The sequence below is a fragment of the Gobius niger genome (assembly GCF_951799975.1).
Source record: "Gobius niger genome assembly, chromosome: 8".
Lineage (NCBI taxonomy): Eukaryota > Metazoa > Chordata > Actinopteri > Gobiiformes > Gobiidae > Gobius > Gobius niger.
In genome coordinates this window covers 3,428,652-3,447,869 of record NC_136859.1, presented here as the reverse complement: position 1 = coordinate 3,447,869, position 19,218 = coordinate 3,428,652, and the positions used below count along the sequence as shown (strand labels likewise).

Below are 19,218 nucleotides of genomic sequence, written 5' to 3'. Positions count from 1 at the left end.
CTGAACTCGTTTATGGCACACACATTTGATTGACAGCTGTAAATCAAATTAAATTGATCTATATAGCACATTTCAAAACAACTGTTGTTGACCAAAGTGCTTCACAAAAAGGTCTACAGTACAAAAAGACAAATATATATTTAAAAAAAGCTTTGGAGTAGAAATGTGTATTAAGCACGATCTAAAATTGTCAAATGTTTGTGCAGCTCTTATGTGAATAGGCAGTTCGTTCCACAGCTTTGGAGCTGCAACAGAGAAAACCCTGTCCCCTTTGGTCACATACTTGGACCTATCAGCAGATCAGGGCCCTAGCAGGAGTGTGACGTACAAGGAGCTCAGACAAATACAGAGTAGCAGTGCCATGGAGACATTTGAAAACTCTAGCTTAAACCTTATTTTGTAATACACAGGAAGCCAATGTAGAGCAGCGAACACCGGGTGATATTCTCTCGCTTTTTGGTGGAGACGAGCTGCTGCGTTTTGTGCGCCCTGGAGACAACAAATTGAACACTGACCAAGACCAATGTTTACAGAATTACAATAATCAAGTCGCTAACTGCATGAATGGCTTTCTCAAAGTCGCAGGCAGGTAGATCATTTCTGATCTTGCTTAGAGTTTTAAGGTAGAAAAAGCATGATTTATATCTTTCTCAAATTTAAATTCATTGTCTGTGACAGAAGTAGGCCAGAGAGCCAATGGGGTTGTAACAATTGTCAACAACTTTTGAATTTGAATTTCCAAATATTAAAATTTCTTTGTTTAGACTTAAAAAGATGGCCTCCATCCATTACTTAACTTGGAGACGATCCAACAATGCCCTCAATGATCCCTTAGAGCTGGACTTTAGTGGTATCTAGATCTGCAAATCGTCAGCATAAAAATGATAACCGACTTTATGCTTTTCTAAAATCAGTTCAAGGGGCAAAAGATACAGAGACACAGAGGTTGGCGATTCACATCTCAGTCTCACTAGCACTTGCTCTGTCAATGGGCACAACACTTCACCCACACTGGCAGCAGTAGCTCAGTTTAGACACGACACACCAAATTATTGCTATTATAAGTCACTTCAAAATGTGCAAGTTCAGTTTGATTCACAGTATTGATTGTTTAGATCCATTTTAGCCTCGCTTTGATGGAATGTAGTGGTTGAAAAAAGACAAATGGCAGTAATATCGCTCTCAAATTATTCAAGTCAGTTCTCGTATTTTAATTAATCTTTTTGTGTTTGTTAAAATAGAATTGTTTTTGAAAGAACCAAGCGCGCTTCTCTTTGATCCTCATGGCCTCATGGCAAAGAAACCAGATAAGTGTTGCTAATGCTCAGGAAAAGATAATTTAGTGCAGAAAGCTTTCACTGATGTTATATGTATCGTGATCATTTGCTTGTAAAATATCCATCCATCCATTTTCTTCAACTTGTCCGTAGCCACATTGCACCAGCCCCTTATGGCTCCTCCTGCAGGTGGTGGCTCCACAGAAGGAGGGCCTCATGATTCTAAACAGGCCTGTTTGTCTCTCATAAGGTTCTTCTGAACCGCTCTTTGTCTGACCCGTCACTTAGGACCTGTTTGCCCTGGGAGACCCGACAGGGGCATGAAGCCCCCGACAACCGAGCTCCAGCATCATTGGGCCGTTCAAACCCCTCCACCACGTTAAGGTGGGGTCTTGTAGAATATTGTAAATACAATTGAAACTAGACTTGGCCATTTACTAATGACTATTACTGATGAGTGAATGTACATTTTCTCATGTAAAGCGCTTTGTGATCATGTCTGTGAAAGGACCTATATAAATAAAGATCTTCTTCTTCAACTGTGTTCTTGTAATTTTATGCAACTGTTAAGCACTTTGAATTGCCTTGTGTATGAATTGTGCTCTACAAATAAATTTTACACAAATGATGAATCCAGGATAAAGAAGTTGTCACTTCAGAGTCAACATGGATCACTTTATAAGTAGGCTTTATTATATATATATATATATATATATATATATATATAGAGAGAGAGAGAGAGAGAGAGAGAGATAGAGATAGATATATTATTTTTATATATTTTATATATATTTTTTAGTACACACCTGTAGGAATCGATAATGCAATTATGATGTTATTGGCTGGTTCTTACATTATTGGCCTGACAAGATGAAAATTGTTCACAAATGTAATAAATTCAGTCAATAATATAATAATACATTAATTAAAATGTATTTAAAAAACAAACACATTAAAGGACTTGCTCCGCCTCCATTGCAGGATTACATTAAACCAGAGTCTGTGAGAGGGATGGGCATCAGGGCATCAGCTCGTGAAGACTGTGAGGTTCCACACAGGTGAACCTCCTCTGGACAGACTGTGCTCTCTGTAAAAGGCCACAAGTGCTGGAATAGTCTCCCTTTATCAGTGAGAGAGACTCCAACTCTGGCCCCTTTCAAAGCACGTTTTAAACAATGGCTAAAGGAAAACCAGGCCTGTGAACACTTTCAGTTGTTACTGCATTTGCAGTGACTAGTCACATTTTGTAAATTGTGTATGTGCTGCCTACCTAGGGACTAGATGGAAACTAGCATCTCTGCTATAATCTGGCATATTTACAGTGCTCATGTGTGTTCATTAATATGCATTGTCCCTATGAAATAAATAAATAAAATACATTTTAAAAGGAACTATACAGAGTTTAAAAATATTAAAATTAAGTATTTTCCTCCCCCTCCATGTTCCAGCCATGTCCTAATGTGTGGAATGAGCAGACCTGTTCACCACAACTGCCTCTAAAATCCTGCACTGTCACTCAAAAAGGTGTTAATTCGGGTCTGAAGTGCCGTCATGCACGAGCTTAATATAGAAACTGCAGTTATGCATAAGACCTGAGGTGGCAGTGAGTATAAAATGACCAACTTGCATCCCTTTAAATGTGTATTTTAAATTATGATTGAGTGATTTTGTGGGTCAGAAAACTTTGGGAACCACTGTTTTGAACCATCATTGTGATCATTTTGATGAACTTATACAGTAAAAATTGTTGAGCAATGTCATGATTTTCTTATAAATTTAGATTTGATGCCAGTGAATTTATTTAATGCTTTCTAATGACATTTAAGGCTGTAATTTTGGCACAGTTCATTTCAAGACTTAAAATACTTTTTAATGCCTCACAGAAATCCTGTACAAATTTCACCTTCACTTCTTCATTAAAGCAAACCAAATGCATTAACGCTGATGGTAACTTTATTGACACAATTCAAAACAACATTGAAGTTTCATGTCACTGGACACTGGACTTGGCCTCAACTTCTTCTTAAAACCGCAGACCAGTCACTGACCACAAATATCCAAACACAGAACCGGGGCCGTGGCTGAGGTATCGCTGTGTCCTTCTTAAACTTTACTATTGGAAGACAGGAAACCGTGACTTTCTGTCTTTTTATCCTCAGGAGACAGACTGAATATGAATAACTCAAACATCTTACATTAGGACAGTTTAAACGCTCATGTTTTGCATTTATCTTTTGCACATTATCCAAACAAAAACGCTCTTTTGGGAACATAAATAAACTCTATACTATGTGTTCACATCATTATTAACCTCTTGACTCCCGCCTGAACCGAGAGGATCTTTTTCCTCACATTTTTGTCACATTTTTTTGACATTTTTTTGGTCATTTTTCGTCAATTTTTTGTCCAATTTTTATTACATTTTTGTCAAATTTTTATCACATTTTTGTAATTTTTTTTGTCACATTTCTGTCATTTTTTTGTCACATTTTTGTCATTTTTTCGTAAATATTTTATCAATTTTTTGTAATTTTTTTGTCAAATTTTTATAAATTTTTTGTCACATTTTTGTCATTTTTTTGTCACATTTTGTCATTTTTTCTTAAAGAGGGGGTATTATGCTTTTTTCAGCCACATAGCACCAGTCTATAGGACACTACAATGATGACGAAACCTTCTGTTGGTCTGTCAATGCAGTAAATTAGAATAACTGCCTTGTATAAAATTGCTCTTTCAAAATGGCGTAGCAAATGGCTTGAAATAGGCCTCTGTCTCTTTAAGAACCTCTGACCCTTTGCGACACGCCCCCTCCACACGCTGTCTGTGGCATCACAACAACACTGCGCTCGTTGTGTCTCAACCAGTCTCAACAGTATTGAAACTACGATCGGTGCATTTTAATTTTTATTGTTGGAAAGGAGCTACTGTTTATCACTTTGTGAACAATGGCCACACAGGATATTATTTGGAAACGAACCTTCCACACCGGCCGCTTGGAAGGGGCTCTTGCCTGAAAAATAACTGCTGTTTGGAGGCTTCTCTTTGCATCTGCCATGCCCTATGGATCTCTAACTATACCCCCATGGAAGACACCAGGATCTGCAGGAGCCCATACGATTCAAAGACGGACATTATCTGTGCAGGTGGACAATGGTTTTTCGAGGTTACCCCTTAGCTTGTTATAATCGACTACAGCTCATTGTTGATGAAAAGTCTGTAATAAACCACAAATGTGTAAAGCCAGGCTCATTGTGTGATCATCGTAAAGGCTGCTTCGAGTAGTTGCCGGCTTTATTGACGTTATTTGTGCATAATATGCTGCCTGTTTTCAATGAATGTTGTGAAGGTGAAGGTTGTTAGCTTGTCGCGGCTAATAGTGCCTTAGCTCCGGGAGAAAACCACTCGGCTACGACTCACTGTAGATGAAATGTGAGCAATAAACTACACAATCAACAAGCCAGGCTCCGTGTGTGATCATCATAAAGGCTGCTTCAAGCAGTTGCCTGTTTTAGTGACGTTTTCAATGCATAATATGCTGCTTGTATTCAGTGAATTTTCCCGTTAGCTTATCGCGGCTAGCTTGTTAGCTCCGGGAGAAAACCACTCGGCTACGACTCACTGTAGATGAAATGTGAGCAATAAACTACACAATCAACAAGCCCGGCTCAGTGTGTGATCATCATAAAGGCTGCTTCAAGCAGTTGCCTGTTTTAGTGACGTTTTCAATGCATAATATGCTTGTATTCAGTGAATTTTCCCGTTAGCTTGTCGCGGCTAGCTTGTTAGCTCCGGGAGAAAACCACTCGGCTATGACCCATTGTAGATGAAATGTGAGCAATAAACTTCCAAATCAACAAGCCAGGCTCCGTGTGTGATCATTGTTAAACGGTTCTTTATGTGTGTGGTGGTTTTATTGACTTTATTTGTGCATATTTCTCGTTTTCACGTGATGACTCGAGGTTTAGCTTAGCATTAGCTTTCTCCGGAGGCTCTGTGCATCATCAAGGCCCAGCGCAGAACCAGACACTGAAATAAGTGTTCTTGTCCCCGGTTTTAATCCTGGGTGTTTCGGTGACAGAAACACTGATGCGTGTCTTTGTAAAAGTCTGCTGTGGCTCCGGTTCACAACACATGGAGCTAATCCTCCATGATGACTCTGTTTACATCTTAGGGCTAGACACTGCGGGGAGGGGGTTCTGCTGAGGAGCAGTGGTTGGTTACTCGGCTGGTGACGAAAGGTCGGAGGCGTATCCTGGAGGTCGAGGGCGTTTCCTGAAGGAATCAGGCGTTTTATCCCTAAAATGGCCGCCATCAGAGTTTTTACAGATTACTCGAAAATACGTGAATGTGCCAAGGCAACACTTCAGGCATGGTTTTAATGAGGGAATGACTTAATAACATGATGTAAAGCTTGAAAAAGGCGATTTTGCATAATAGGCCCCCTTTAATTTTTTTGTCAATTTCTTGTGACATTTTTGCCACTTTTTCATCCATTTTTCGTCACTTTTTTGTCAATGTTTTCTCACTTTTCTGTCACATTTCCATCATTGTTTTCGTCTCAGTTTTGTTACTATTTTCACAGCTTTTTTCCAGAAGCTTTTGGACTGGGGTAAAGCCAAACTGGAGAAAATGTGCTCGGTTCAGGTGGGAGTTAAGGGGTTAAACATATAGAGGATTTAGAGTAACTTTCTTTCATCACATTATATATATTAGTTTCTAATTTTACATAAATGTCCTGTTTATGTGCATCATCAAATGTTAAAAAGTCAATGACAGGGTGGAATACATGAATGTGAAGTCTTTATAATAAACTACATTGAAAAACGATCGGAAAAGTGAGTTGTTATGAAGTGCGAGAGGTTTACTGATAATGAGAGAATCCTCCATTACAAGGACGCAGTAAATCTAAGACTTAACCCTATCAATTTCTATCTTTATGGAAAAGACGTCAGAGATAATGGTAATTTAAAGGTTTACAGGTGAAACAATGGGACCTGCCCAAAACAAGTCACGACGGCCATTTTAATTACCGTTTTCGCTTTGTTTGTCTGAGGAACTTTCAACAGTTTGGACCCGGAAGAAGCTTATTATTGTCACACAAACTTATGGGAAATGAGGGGGAACTTTCCCTCTAACTACAGTATGTAGTTAGAGGGAATTAAATAAAAATAACTTTTATTTAGAAAAAAATGCAGCTTCACTTAAATAGAATGATAATTATGACTTACAACAAAAGCATTAAAGGAGGGTATTATGTAAAAATCACTTTTTTTTTAAAGCTTTTTATCATGTTCAAGCCTCCAAGCTCAGATTAATTCATGTATTTTTGAGTAATATTTGAATCTCTTGCTAGCAGCCATTTTTCTGAAGGGGACGAGGCTCCGCCCATGTTCTCCTTCTTCAGTTCAGCCCACAGCACCGCCCCTGCACACTTAGCTTTTAATTTATCTATTTTAAATACTTAAGTAACAAACCCCTGGCTTATGTTGTCAGTACTCATTTATATCCCCATAAAAAGACATTTAAAAAACAACATACTGAAGCTGATGCTCATGGACGTGTCTTAAAGCAGCACTAAGTAACTTGTTTACCATAATAAATCCTCTCCGTAGTCCCTCTGGGGGAATAATAATACAATAATACAGGTGTTAAAGGGATGATTGGAGGGTCTTTCATCTCCCCCTGGTGTCTCTGGGCAGAAAACCACAATTGCAACTTTCCTGCCTTCGGGTCAGACTCACCAATACACACTAATGGAATCACGAAGAAGAAGCTAACAGGCTAACGGGCAAAGCTTACTGCGGGCTAGCACCACTTAAACAGTATTTACAGCCAAGTTTGAGTGAAAATAATTATTTCCATTGTGTAATTGTTTGAATAATATCCCTCTGTCCCTTTGTCTTTTCTGTCAGCGTAGTTTTTACTCTCAAGGACAATTAATGAGTAAAAAAACGCAACATGCTACGACACCTGCAGTGGCGCTTATGGCCTCTAGGGGCAAGAGTTACTTAGTTGTGCTTTAAGGAGACAGAGGCGAAATCGCAGCGTCAGGAACAGAGTTGCTATGAGGGAATATTTTGGGAAGCATAGAGCTCCACAGTCCCGCCCCTTGCGGTCTTGTTACTCCGGTCCGGAAGCAAAAAATCCCCGTCTACACGACCGTCGATTTTCCAAAAATTCAAATATTAAGAGTTTAACATCACCGCAAAAGCTAATCAGCGATGTAGCAATTCGTGACCATAAAATGTTTCATTTCAATCCAAAAAGAAGACATGATGTTGAAGAAAAGGCAAAGGTACAAGGCTGTGACATCATTCACTTCCTGACTATAGAAACTCCGTATCCCAAGAACCATTGCGACATCGCGGCCGCTGGTCAAGGCAACCAGGTTTTCAGCAAACACGGCGAGTTTCTTTTACTTTGCAGACAAAAGTTCTATATTATTTCACTATTAAACAATCTGAATCATGCTAATGGAATAAACATGATGGTGGTTCGTTTAATTGGATCGTTGGGAACATTTTTTTGATCCATCTGACGTTTTTCTCACTATCAGTGTTAGCTATGGATAAAACGTCAACTATCTGCCTGCATTATGTTTGAATACATTGTTTATAATATGTTTTCTACATTACTATAAATAAACACGTGTGGGAACGTGAAGCTCCACCAATCAAAAGCCTCGTAGTAGATCATGGGACTCCCGAGCATCCTGGGTAATGTAGTTCTAGGACGAAGGCTCGCAGTTAAACCAGATGGATCTCATACGCGCTTGTTTCACCTGCGTCTGACTTTGCGGTCGCTTTATAACCACAGAGCTGGATTCAGTTAAAGACTTTATTCGAAATCAATACGGTCTCAAAGCAAGGGGAATTTTAATTCCGGACCAGAGAGAAGGCGGGACTGTGGAGCTCTAGAGTGAAGTATAGAATGGTACAACGCACCTGAAAAAAGCACAATCCCCGCCCTTTAACACATGTCACGTGCTCTTTAAAGGTCAGCACACACTACACAACTTTAATGCCCGATTTTGAAGTTTGTCGGAGGCTCTTAGTGAACTTTTGCGACTGGAGGCAGCACTGGGGCTTCATCAGGGACAGGAGTGAGTTAGAGTCCTTTTATGTTTATTTCCAAACTGGTTCAGGAAGTGGCATTAACAGTGGAGCTCATTCTGCTTTCTGATTGGATAATTATCCTGAGGCGCAGACAGATATTTATGAACTTTACAATAGACAAAACACACTTCATATCCTCACTTTAAAAACAACAGAAATACGTTTTGAGTTTGTGTGATCCAGAAAACAATTCATCGATTACTAAAACGGAACTACTTCAATAATCGATCAAGTAGCATTAAATAATTAACAAAAATCACATTTACTTTTATACTTCTCCTGTTGTGTGACAAATGTAGCAAGTCAGAAACACGATCCCGTCGACAAAGGAGGTGAAATTGTGGGAACTTCAGTAACGTCTTCATTAAAATCACAGAATAAGCTTGAAAATAACACGTGTTCTGCACAATGTAAGGCTGTTTTAATCAACACAAGAGTGATTTGCTGCTTTTGGCACATTTTCGATCCATTACCGATATGATCAACCACAAATCATTTAATTTTATTTATATTATGCCCAGACTTGTGCAGGTTTTGTACAGCGCTGTCTTAAACTTATCGTGTTATTTTTGCAGCTCCTCAACTTGATATTGATTTGTTGGTTATGTTAAAAAAACAAAAAGGCACAAACAGAAACATAAAAAAAGACAATAATATTTCAGTCAGGTTTAAAAGTAAATACATGAGTTAAAATGGTCCTATTGTTTTGAACCTGGACTTGACCAAAACTCTACAAGCTCTACAAACATGTTCACTTCGTAGTTCAGTCTTTTCTCTTCCTGGACGTGTCGTAGTAGTTTAACCTCTTAACTACCGCCTGAACCGAGAGCATTTTCTCCAGGTCAGCTTTACCCAAATCCTGTAGGCCAGTGCAACGCCTCATTTGAAAGCTAAGATCTACAAAACTCATCGAAATGGATCTTTTTCCTCACGTCATCAGATCTTTTTTTCCATCATTTTTTGTTGTAATTTTTTTGTCCATTTTTTGTCCAATTTTTTGTCAATGTTTTTGTTATTTTTTAGTCATTTTTTGTACATTTTTTTGTCCTTTATTGACAATTTGTTTTGACATTTTGTGACATTTTTGCCACTTTTTCATAATTTTTTCATCATTTTTTGTAAATTTTTCATAATTTTTTTGTCACATTTCTGTGAGTTTTTTGTCTAAGTTTTCTCACTTTTTGTCACATCTTCATCATTGTTTTCGTCTCAGTTCTGTCGCTATTTTCTCACCTTTTTTCCAGAAGCTTTTAGATTTGGGTAAAGCCGAACTGGTGAAAATGCGCCCGGTTAAAGGGATATTTCAGGGTTTTTGACAAGGGGGCTCATTTCCTAGTTATCCAGAGTGTTGTTGATTTCTGTTTTTATTGATTGACTGCGGAATTCTTCCGCAGTCAATTATTGGTTTTCATGTTCTTTATTGATTGACTGCGGAATTCTTCCGCAGTCAATTATTGGTTTTCATGTTCTTTATTATTATTCCTCTTCCATCTTTTTCCCGATTTTCTAGAGCTTTCAGCACCTTCATGCTTTGTGCAATTTATGCAAGTTATGCATCAAAACGTTCCGCATGTTGAGGAGAAGGGTGCTATTACTTTTGGGACTTCTGCAACTTACGGTTTTTCCGCAATCGGCCAAAATGTCGGAGATTTTTCCCATTGACTTATAATGGGGCTGCCGCAAATCCATGCTTTTCTGCACTTTTTTCTGCATTTTCTGCAATTTCTGCACTTTGTGCATGTTCAGCTTCTGCAACTTGTGGGTTTTGAGAAAAAATTGTCCTTCTGCAGTTTTCCAGTTTTTTTATACGAGAGTTTGAAATTTTTGCATTGGTGTGTATGGGGGAATCCAGCCAATGGGGAAACTCCAGGCCTTTCAGCCATTTGTGCAGCTTCTGCCAATCAAGCACTGAGGCCATTTCAACAGTTTGACCAGTTTATGGAATGTAAAAGTTTATGCAACATTAATAATTTATGCAAATTAACCACTTTATGGGATTTAACCACTTTATGCATTTTAAACCGTTTATGCAACTTAAGAGTTTATGCCATTTAGGATTTATGAATTTTAAAGAGTTTATGCTATTTACATAATTTATGCAAATTAATCCATTCATGCATTTTACCACTTTATGCAGTTTATACAGTATATGCAACATGACATTTTATGCATTTTACCAGTTTATGCAAATTAGATTATGCAAATTAAGCAATTTATGCAATTTGAACAGTTTATGCAATTTCTGCATTCGCTTCCCGCAATTCCGCAGTCAATCGCAATGGCACAGCCATTGCATTTCTAGTTATTCATGCAGTTCTTATATTTGAAGAGTTTCGTCGCGCTAGGCTAGTGCAAGGCTAGTGCATGTCTATGGTATCAGCTAGCCTGCATTAAAAACAGTGTGACCCGCTCCACAGAGCACCTGAGGCAAATCACTTATAACACCAGACTAACCATATAAATGTCTGTGTCCATAGAATCATGTTTGGAATATAACTGACCTGCATCACATGAATGATCGCATTTTGAGGGACTTTTTTCAAGCAGATCACTCCGCCGCTCCTTAGCTTATACAACCACACAGACGTTTATATGGTTAGTCTGGCATTATAGGTGCTCTGTGGAGCGGGTCACACTGTTTTTAATGCAGGCTAGCTGATACCATAGACATGCACTAGCCTTGCGCCACGAAACTCTTCAAATATAAGAGTTATATGTTATAAGAGTTATACGAGTTTTAAAAAATAATATCTCCAGAAATCAACAGCACTCTGGATAACTAGGAAATGAGGCCCTATGTCAAAAATCCTGAAATATCCCTTTAAGGTGGAGGGACAGAGGTTGTAAAGATGAAAAAGGAGCCCATTGTGATTCTTTTTGTTCTTTTTCTTTTAATTCTGCACAGCTGGTCTGTCAGAGAGGCTATTAAAGAATGGAGGCAACGCTGCAATGAATATTTCCCCCCAAAATAGATGCTTAAACTGAATCTTGAATTCATAACAGAAATCGCACTTGGACATTTTGAACTTAGCCCATTTTAACTCAAGTACTTATTATATCATCACTGTTATGCATGAATTTGAACAGATTTTGAGCGCACAAACGATTAGAAAATGACTGACTCTGACACCGTGGCAGTGGAGACACACTGACCTGATACTGGTCCACATAGTCCTGGGTTAGTCTGAGTATAAATCCCTGTTCAGTCCAGTTTTAATCCAGTTTTGTGGGTGGATCTTTGAGCTTGTGCCTTGTGTGGAATCTCTCGAACAGCGCTCTGAGGATACTGCCCGGGATCTGCTGATGTTCGTCTATCAGCGACTGAACCGCCAGCTGCACCTGCAAACAAACAAACAAACAAACAAACAAACAAACAAACAATTAAGTGACGAATACGGATGTTTAAAGTTTTTTAACCTCCCGCCAGAACCGAGAGGATCTTTTTTCTCACGTCATCAGATTTTTTTTCCATCATGTTTTTGTTGGGTATTCAACTCATTTTTGTAACTTTTTTGTCATTTTTTTGTCAATTTTGTATCAAATTTTTGCCATTTTTTTTGTCACATTTTTGTCATTTTTTGTCGTATTTTTGTCATTTTTTTTGTCATTTTTTTGTCAAATTTGTATCATATTTTTGACACATTTTTGTATTTTTTTGTCACATTTTGTCACATTTTTGTCATTTTTTTGTCAATTTTTGGTCAATTTTTGGTCAAATTTTGTCACAATTTTGTCATTTTTTTTGTCACATTTTTGTCACATTTTTGTCATTTTTTTTGTCAAATTTGTATCACATTTTTGTCACATTTTGTCACATTTTTGTCATTTTTTGTCAATTTTTTTGTCACATTTTGTCATTTTTTTGGTCACATTTTGTCACATTTTTGTCATTTTTTTGTCACATTTTTGTCATTTTTTTGTCAAATTCGTAGCACATTTTTGTCACATTTTTGTATTTTTTTCGTCAATTTTTCGTCAATTTCTTGTGACTTTTTGCCACTTTTTCATCAATTTTTCGTCACTTTTTTGCCAATGTTTTCTCACTTTTTTCTCACATTTCCATCATTGTTTTCGTCTCAGTTTTGTTGCATTTCCACAGCTTTCTTCCAGGAGCTTTTGGACTGGGGTAAAGCCAAACTGGAGAAAATGTGCTCGGTTCAGGTGGGAGTTAAGGGGTGAAAGAGGTGTGAAGGACGCACTTTCTCTGCCAGTTGTGCCGCGTTGACGTTGGGGTCGTATGAAATGGGGTCCCCGAGGAATGTCCTGAACTTGACCGGGAATCCTCCGTAAATGGGAGCGAATGGAAATCTGAACCTCTCGTAAAGCCACCGGAAAAAACCTGGGGAGGAATGTGCAATAAGAGTTTAGAGTTGACACAGTTTGTTCTTCGTGTATCGTGTACTTACGCAGGTTTCCCAGAGATCTGAATCCTTCACGAACGTTTTGAGTAAACATGGGAATGATTGGCTGAAACGAGAGACGGACACGGCTCAGAAAACAGGCTTCGTCGTGGTGTGCTACAAACAACAGACTATTTATCTTGACCCCCGCCTTAACCTGTGCATTTCCTCCAGTTCAGCATTACCCAAATCTAAAAGCATACAGCCTATAGGCCAGAGTAATGCCTCATTTGAAAGCTAAGGCCTACAAAACAGTGTGTGCGGTGAATGTATACATGTATAGCGCTTTGTGACTATGTCTGTAAAAGTTCTCCTTCTCCTCTTTCTCACTCTTCTTCTCCTCGTTCTCCTCCTTTCCCTTCTTCTTCTTCTCGTTCTCCTCCTCATTCTTCTTCTTCTTCTTCTTCTTCTCATTCTTCTTCTTCTCCTTCCTTCTTCTTCTTCTCCTCCTCCTTTTCTTCTCCTCCTTCTCCTTTCCCTCCTCATTCTTCTCCTTTCCCTCCTCCTTCTTCTCCTCCTCCTTCTTCTTTCCCTCCTCCTCCTTCTTCTTCTCCTCCTTCTTCTCCTCCTCCTTCTTTCCCTCCTCCTTCTTCTCCTCCTCCTTCTCCTCCTCATTCTTCCTCTTCTTCTTCTTCTCATTCTTCTTCTTCTCCTGCTCCTTCTTCTTCTCCTCCTCCTTTTCTTCTCCTCCTTCTCCTTTCCCTCCTCCTTCTCCTCCTCCTCCTCCTCCTTCTTCTTTCCCTCCTCATTCTTCTCTTCCTCCTTCTTCTTTCCCTCCTCATTCTTCTCTTCCTCCTTCTTCTTCTTTCCCTCCTCCTTCTTCTCCTCCTCCTTCTTCTTCTCCTCCTTCTCCTTTCCCTCCTCCTTCTTCTCCTCCTCCTCCATCTTCTTCTCCTCCTCCTCCTCCTTCTTCTCCTTTCCCTCCTCCTTCTTCTTCTTCTCCTCCTCCTCCTTCTTCTCCTCCTTCTTCTTTCCCTCCTCATTCTTCTCCTCCTCCTCCTTCTTTTTCTTCTTCTCCTCCTTCTTTTTCTTCTTCTCCTCGTCCTCATTCTTCTCCTCCTCCTCCTTCTTCTTCTCCTTCTTCTTCTTTCCCTCCTCCTTCTTCTTCTTTCCCTCCTCCTTCTTCTTCTTTCCCTCCTCCTTCTTCTCCTCCTCCTTCTTCATTTTTATCATGTTTTCGTAGTTTTTTTTGTCCTTTTCATCACTATTATGACGCTTGTTTCAAGAAGCTTTAAGATTTGGGTAGAGTCAAATTTCAAAATCAGTAAAAAAAAGTCTACGACCAATTAGAGGCGACAATCCTCTGACATTCACATAACCAGATGACAACTAAGTCTAAAACGTTTTCCAGAACAAGGTTAAAATGTTCCATGTACGAGCCACAGACTGTCACTGTCCCATGCCCCGGTGGTCCCAGGTGGTCCCTAAACCGTTTAGTTTCCGTACCACTTGTGCGTCTATGGCGACCTGTGCGAAGCCTCTCCTCTTGCCCCAGTGCAGGAGGTAAGTCTCGTCACTGAACAGCGCCTCCCGGACCCCCCCGGGAGAGATGCCCAGGAGGTGTCCGCTCCTCAGGGCGCGGACGCACTCCTCCTGCGGCCCGTGGATCACGCTGAACACCTCCAGCAGCAGCTTGAACCCTGGCAACGAGACACGGTCAAAGTCCTGATGTTGGTCCTGCACGGAGAGCAGAGCTGTGAAGGCTCACCTGGGATCTTGAAGAGAATGTGGTCGGCGACAGAGTGGCAGGTGCGTCCCTTCTGCAAAATGAGGTTTGCCAGGAAATAGTAGTAGTCGATGGGAATGGCTCCGTGGTAATAAACGATCAGGGCGGGGCCTTTGTCCGGGATCTTCTCCAGACCGTGGATCTCATAACCTGCACCAGAGCACAGACTTTCACAATAATCAGGTTTAGTGAATGAAACAGTCACGTAATCGCAGCAGAGGCAGGTACTACACAGCTGAAAAACAAACACCGGCCTGTTAGTAAACTATGTTCTCTGTCATCTCAGGTGCGAATGTGACTTTGTGATCAGTTTGAGTGCAAAGATTTACACGTGATATCATTTCCATTGTTGTGATGGGCAAAATGTGGCAACCGGTTACCATATTTTTATTGAGTGAACCGCGTTGTGGTAAAATTAGTCATCTAACCTTGTCTGGACTAATAGGAAAAGAAAAATGACTAAAATTGTTCAGATTTTCACTATACATAAAAACTAAGGCTGGGAATTGATATAAAAAACAAAAACAAACAACAAATGAATCACAATTGCTAATTTTAACTTGCAGTCCGTGATTAATCGCAAAATTGCTCGTCAAACAAGTTGAGCAAAAGATTTTGGCCAAGCAGAAGTGCAATAAGCAAGTAAGAGCATAAAGACGTGGTAACAAAATATTGCAGTGTCTCTTTGTGCTTGTGTCTCTCTGGGCCCCAGTGCAGCTGCACTGACTTCACTTCCTGTTTTACGCCCCTGCAAACAAGTCTGTAAAATAGGTACAAAGCTTCCAGTTTAATCAAAAGGACTTGATTTGTTCTAGATCATTGAATAAATTGCTTTTTTCATTATGAAATGCCTATGAAGTCGCCTGAACAGAATTTACTTAGGAAAATGTCAATATTAAAAGGGACTACACAGAGTTTAAAAATGTTAAAATAATGTATTTTCCTCCCCCTACATGTTCCAGCCATGTCCTAATGTGTAGAATTAGAATAGATAGAATAATTATAATAGAACAGTATTGATAGTTAGCGTGAAGCAACGAAGAAAGCTCTGATTTGGACCGTTTTAACCGCTGGAAAGTTGATGATATAAAGTGCTTTTGTCGTCGCCGTGGAGCTTGTTACGATATTAGCATAAAGTCTATTTTTACAACCTCGGCTGCCTAGGAGATAGTCAGAAACTGAAAGAACTGAACGGCCGTTCATATGTAGAGCTGCTGTCAAAGTGACAACCAGTCCTTGTTCACATAGTTGGAAAAACTATGTGAGAAAAACATTTCTGACCCTCGAAAGCGACTGTTGGACAAAGTGCAGGGTCTGGAACTGTGGCCTCACGTCGCCGATATTTAGAACGTAGAGTTCTTTTTTTTTTTTGTCATTAAGGAGGTGGACAGTAAATGAAATCTTTGTTTATTATTGTGACCAGAGAGATCCATGTACACATACAGGCTAGGCCATCTAAATTGACTTTATTTGTATTTTTTATGAGTGATCTGATGGTGAACAACATGGCTAATCGATCGCTAATGTGACAGACGGAAATGTACCCACTATATTCAACATCAACACCGTTTTGAAACTTTTGCCTGCAATTTTTCAAGACGAATTTAAATGATTTAAAAAGTGGCGGTGTCTGTGTCAGGCTGATCCCAGGTCCTGTCGTTCCCCCTGTCCACTATGGTCCGCTATGGTTCGCTCCTGCCTACGGAGCCGCCGTCCTGACTTTTCCTTCGCTTTCAAGATATTGACAACATAAATACTTGCAAGAAATGTCTTATTGTCTTCAAACAAATGCCCGTAAGTCTTATAATTCACGGTTATGGCTCAATACACTTCAGTGTTCACGCTCCGCTACCTGAACTCGCTCACACATTTCAATGGTGGAGTGGTTTGTTTGGTAGCAGAAATTAGGAGCCTGATTGACCCACGCATGCGCAGTCGAGATGGGCATTCGGCTTATTGCATGACCAGCTTGCATCTAGTCCCTTTAAGCTCATTGTAAGCACTGTTCCCCGTCTATGCAACCGCTGGTCCTCACCTGAGAGTCTCCTCCAAGCTGAGCGAGACCAGGCGCTGCAGCTGTGGAATCTACAGACTGCTTTGTGGAGTGACACGCTTCATTCATGTCAATGCTCAGTGTATGTTTCAACAGCAATGAGAGACATGCTGGCAACAAAACAGACATCACACACCAAAGGAACAAAGGAAGGAAGGATTTTACTTGATTTGCTTTTGCTGTGTCACTACAGCAGCTCACAGCGGAGTCATCAGCCCCGCATTAATTCTATCACTCTAACGCAATTCTTTAAAGCTGCCCGAATAAAAAGAAAATACACACGGAGAGACAAATATGTGGTCCATTTTAACACAGTTCAGAGGAGCCGTACCGTGCCAGATGGCCCCATGTCCGTCCCAGAGAGTGGCCAGGGTTTTTCTGGCCCCGTCCCACAGGTTGTTGCTGTAAGCTTCTCTCAGCTGGTTCTTCCTCTGCACAGAACATTTACAAAACAACATTAGCCGATGCGCTGAAATAAGTTAAGAGATGGACTCAGTGGAGGGATGAGCCGCTGTCGGACGTTCACCTTGTAGACGTGGAGGAAGAGGATGGAGAGGTAGAGGAGGATGACGATGAGGAAGGGCAGGATGAAGACGACGGCCAGAGGAGTGAAGACCCACAGGACGTACTCCAGCACGGAGAGATAGTCCTCCAGCTGCCCCAGGCCCGCCCATTCTTCAACCCTATGGAACAGACACACCTGGAAGAGAGAGGAGGAGCTACATCAAGACGAGTCAACCTTTTAGACTCTTTATGTTACATTATTTCTGTATCTACCACAAACAAAACACCAGCCCACACTCGGATCTACGTCGTTTAGAGAAATGCTCAGACCTTTACCAAACGTGTTTACAAACTCTCTTCCCGGAGCAGATTAGCATGTTCCTCTGCTGCTTTTGTTGATTTAACCTTCAATATGAACTGCCTGTGTTTGTCCTGCAGCAGAAAAAGCAGCACTACGCCCCCTACTGGCGTTTGTTGTCTAGTCACAAATATTATTTTAAGTTATACAACACAAATATCAAGTGTTCTAAAGTGTTGATATATAAACATAGAATGTGTTTTTTTAATCCATTTGAATTTATAAATCAAGGAAATAATTTAAAGAAAAGAAAAACTTGAACTAAGGGAAAATAAACACCCAAATCCAGCCCCCTTCTGAGAGAATTATTATTTTTTGTTTAAAAAAAACAAGAGATATATGTTGAATAAAACACATTTAAGTCAGAATCTTTTATGTGTTAAGTCACGCTCCTGTCCGGATGATGAGCATCACAGGTGGGTAAAGCAGGCAAAATATTTTACTCAAGTACAAGTAAAAAGTAGTGACGTAAAAAAAAGTACTTGGAAAAAATGCTACTTGAGTACTGTGAGCACATCTGCTTCATTGAACAGGTGCGTAGGAGAAGTCGTAACCCTTGTACATAAACCAGTGAAAAATCTCCCGCACACTGTATTACATTTTTTGTTTAATTGCTTTAATGTTTGGTGCAGCCCTGTGAGGCGACTCCTGTATGATATTGAGCTTTACAAAACAATTGATTGATCAACACTGTAAACTTGCCAAAAAGTGACTCAGTTACTTGTACTTGAGTAAAACTTGAGAGCTACTGTACATCAGCTGCTCTAGGGCAGACAGTCACAGCTTTATAAAGGTCTGGCTGGAATGTCTTGCCCGAGGACACGACAAAAGTGTACATTTCATTCCGGCCGGTGCCTCTGTGACCCCGACACTTACCAGCACGGAGAGCGTGTCCTCAGAGTCCCACACACAGGACTGGTTCTGTGCAGAGGACATCTTCACTCCCACGATGCATCAGGATCCGACTACGTGGGCCTGAGGGAGAGACAGAACTTAAAACAAACTCCTCAACTCACTGGACCTTCTACTTTAGGGGACAATAACTCCAAGGCCCAAAACCACTGCAATAGAAATGTATAGCATATTACAATGTCAGCACTGCTTTATATTAACTTTTACAATGTGTTATGGGTAAAACAGCATTAAAGGATAAACAGTAATCCATGGTGTGACATTTGTAACCACAATCTACTGTGTATATGACATTTTGCTCTAAAATGTACAGACATTGCTTTTATTGCCAATTTCATGTAAAGGGCAAACATGCTATAACCATAATTCATAACATTGCTAGTCAAACACACACACATTTAAGCTCAAATAAAGTGATCAAATGTGTCATGTAAAGCTGCTCACGAACAACTAAAACACGGTACAAACAGAAGCCACGAACCCCATATTCAGTCCAGTTTCAGTGCAGATAAATGCCTTTCTTGACGTAAACAGCGACACCGGGGAAAGGACGAGTGCAACTTATTTCCTCAAATGGACTTTGTATTCGCGTGATTCAACAATTACAGAGCGAGCTGTAAACCTGTAGCTGTTTGTCTATACAATGTAGTGAATGTTGGATAATTTGTGCTAATTTAATACACTAAAATTGGCCATAACGTTTCCATTTCTTGTTGTCGGTGACGCGTCCTTCCGGGTTGGCAACTGATCACGTGACAGAGGCAGGCGAAGTTTGTTATATTTCTTTTGTATTTATTAAATCTCAAAATGTTTTAATATGTAGTTCATATTGTAAAGTTGATGTTAAATTAAGTTAAATATAATAATAATAAT

At 39.9% G+C, this 19,218-nt stretch overlaps 1 protein-coding gene across 1 annotated transcript; it reads right to left on the bottom strand.

Moving 5' to 3' along the window:
• Positions 1-11,567: 11,567 nt before the first annotated feature.
• On the bottom strand, positions 11,568-19,076 carry tmem68 (transmembrane protein 68). The gene is made up of 9 exons (XM_079561041.1): positions 18,827-19,076; positions 18,310-18,408; positions 17,098-17,271; positions 16,903-17,002; positions 14,501-14,668; positions 14,239-14,432; positions 12,799-12,859; positions 12,592-12,731; positions 11,568-11,731 (listed from the first exon to the last, which is right to left on the bottom strand). Exons 2-9 carry the CDS (start codon positions 18,367-18,369, stop codon positions 11,606-11,608), a joined length of 1,023 nt encoding a protein of 340 aa, XP_079417167.1. The 5' UTR covers positions 18,370-18,408; positions 18,827-19,076; the 3' UTR covers positions 11,568-11,605.
• Positions 19,077-19,218: the final 142 nt, after the last annotated feature.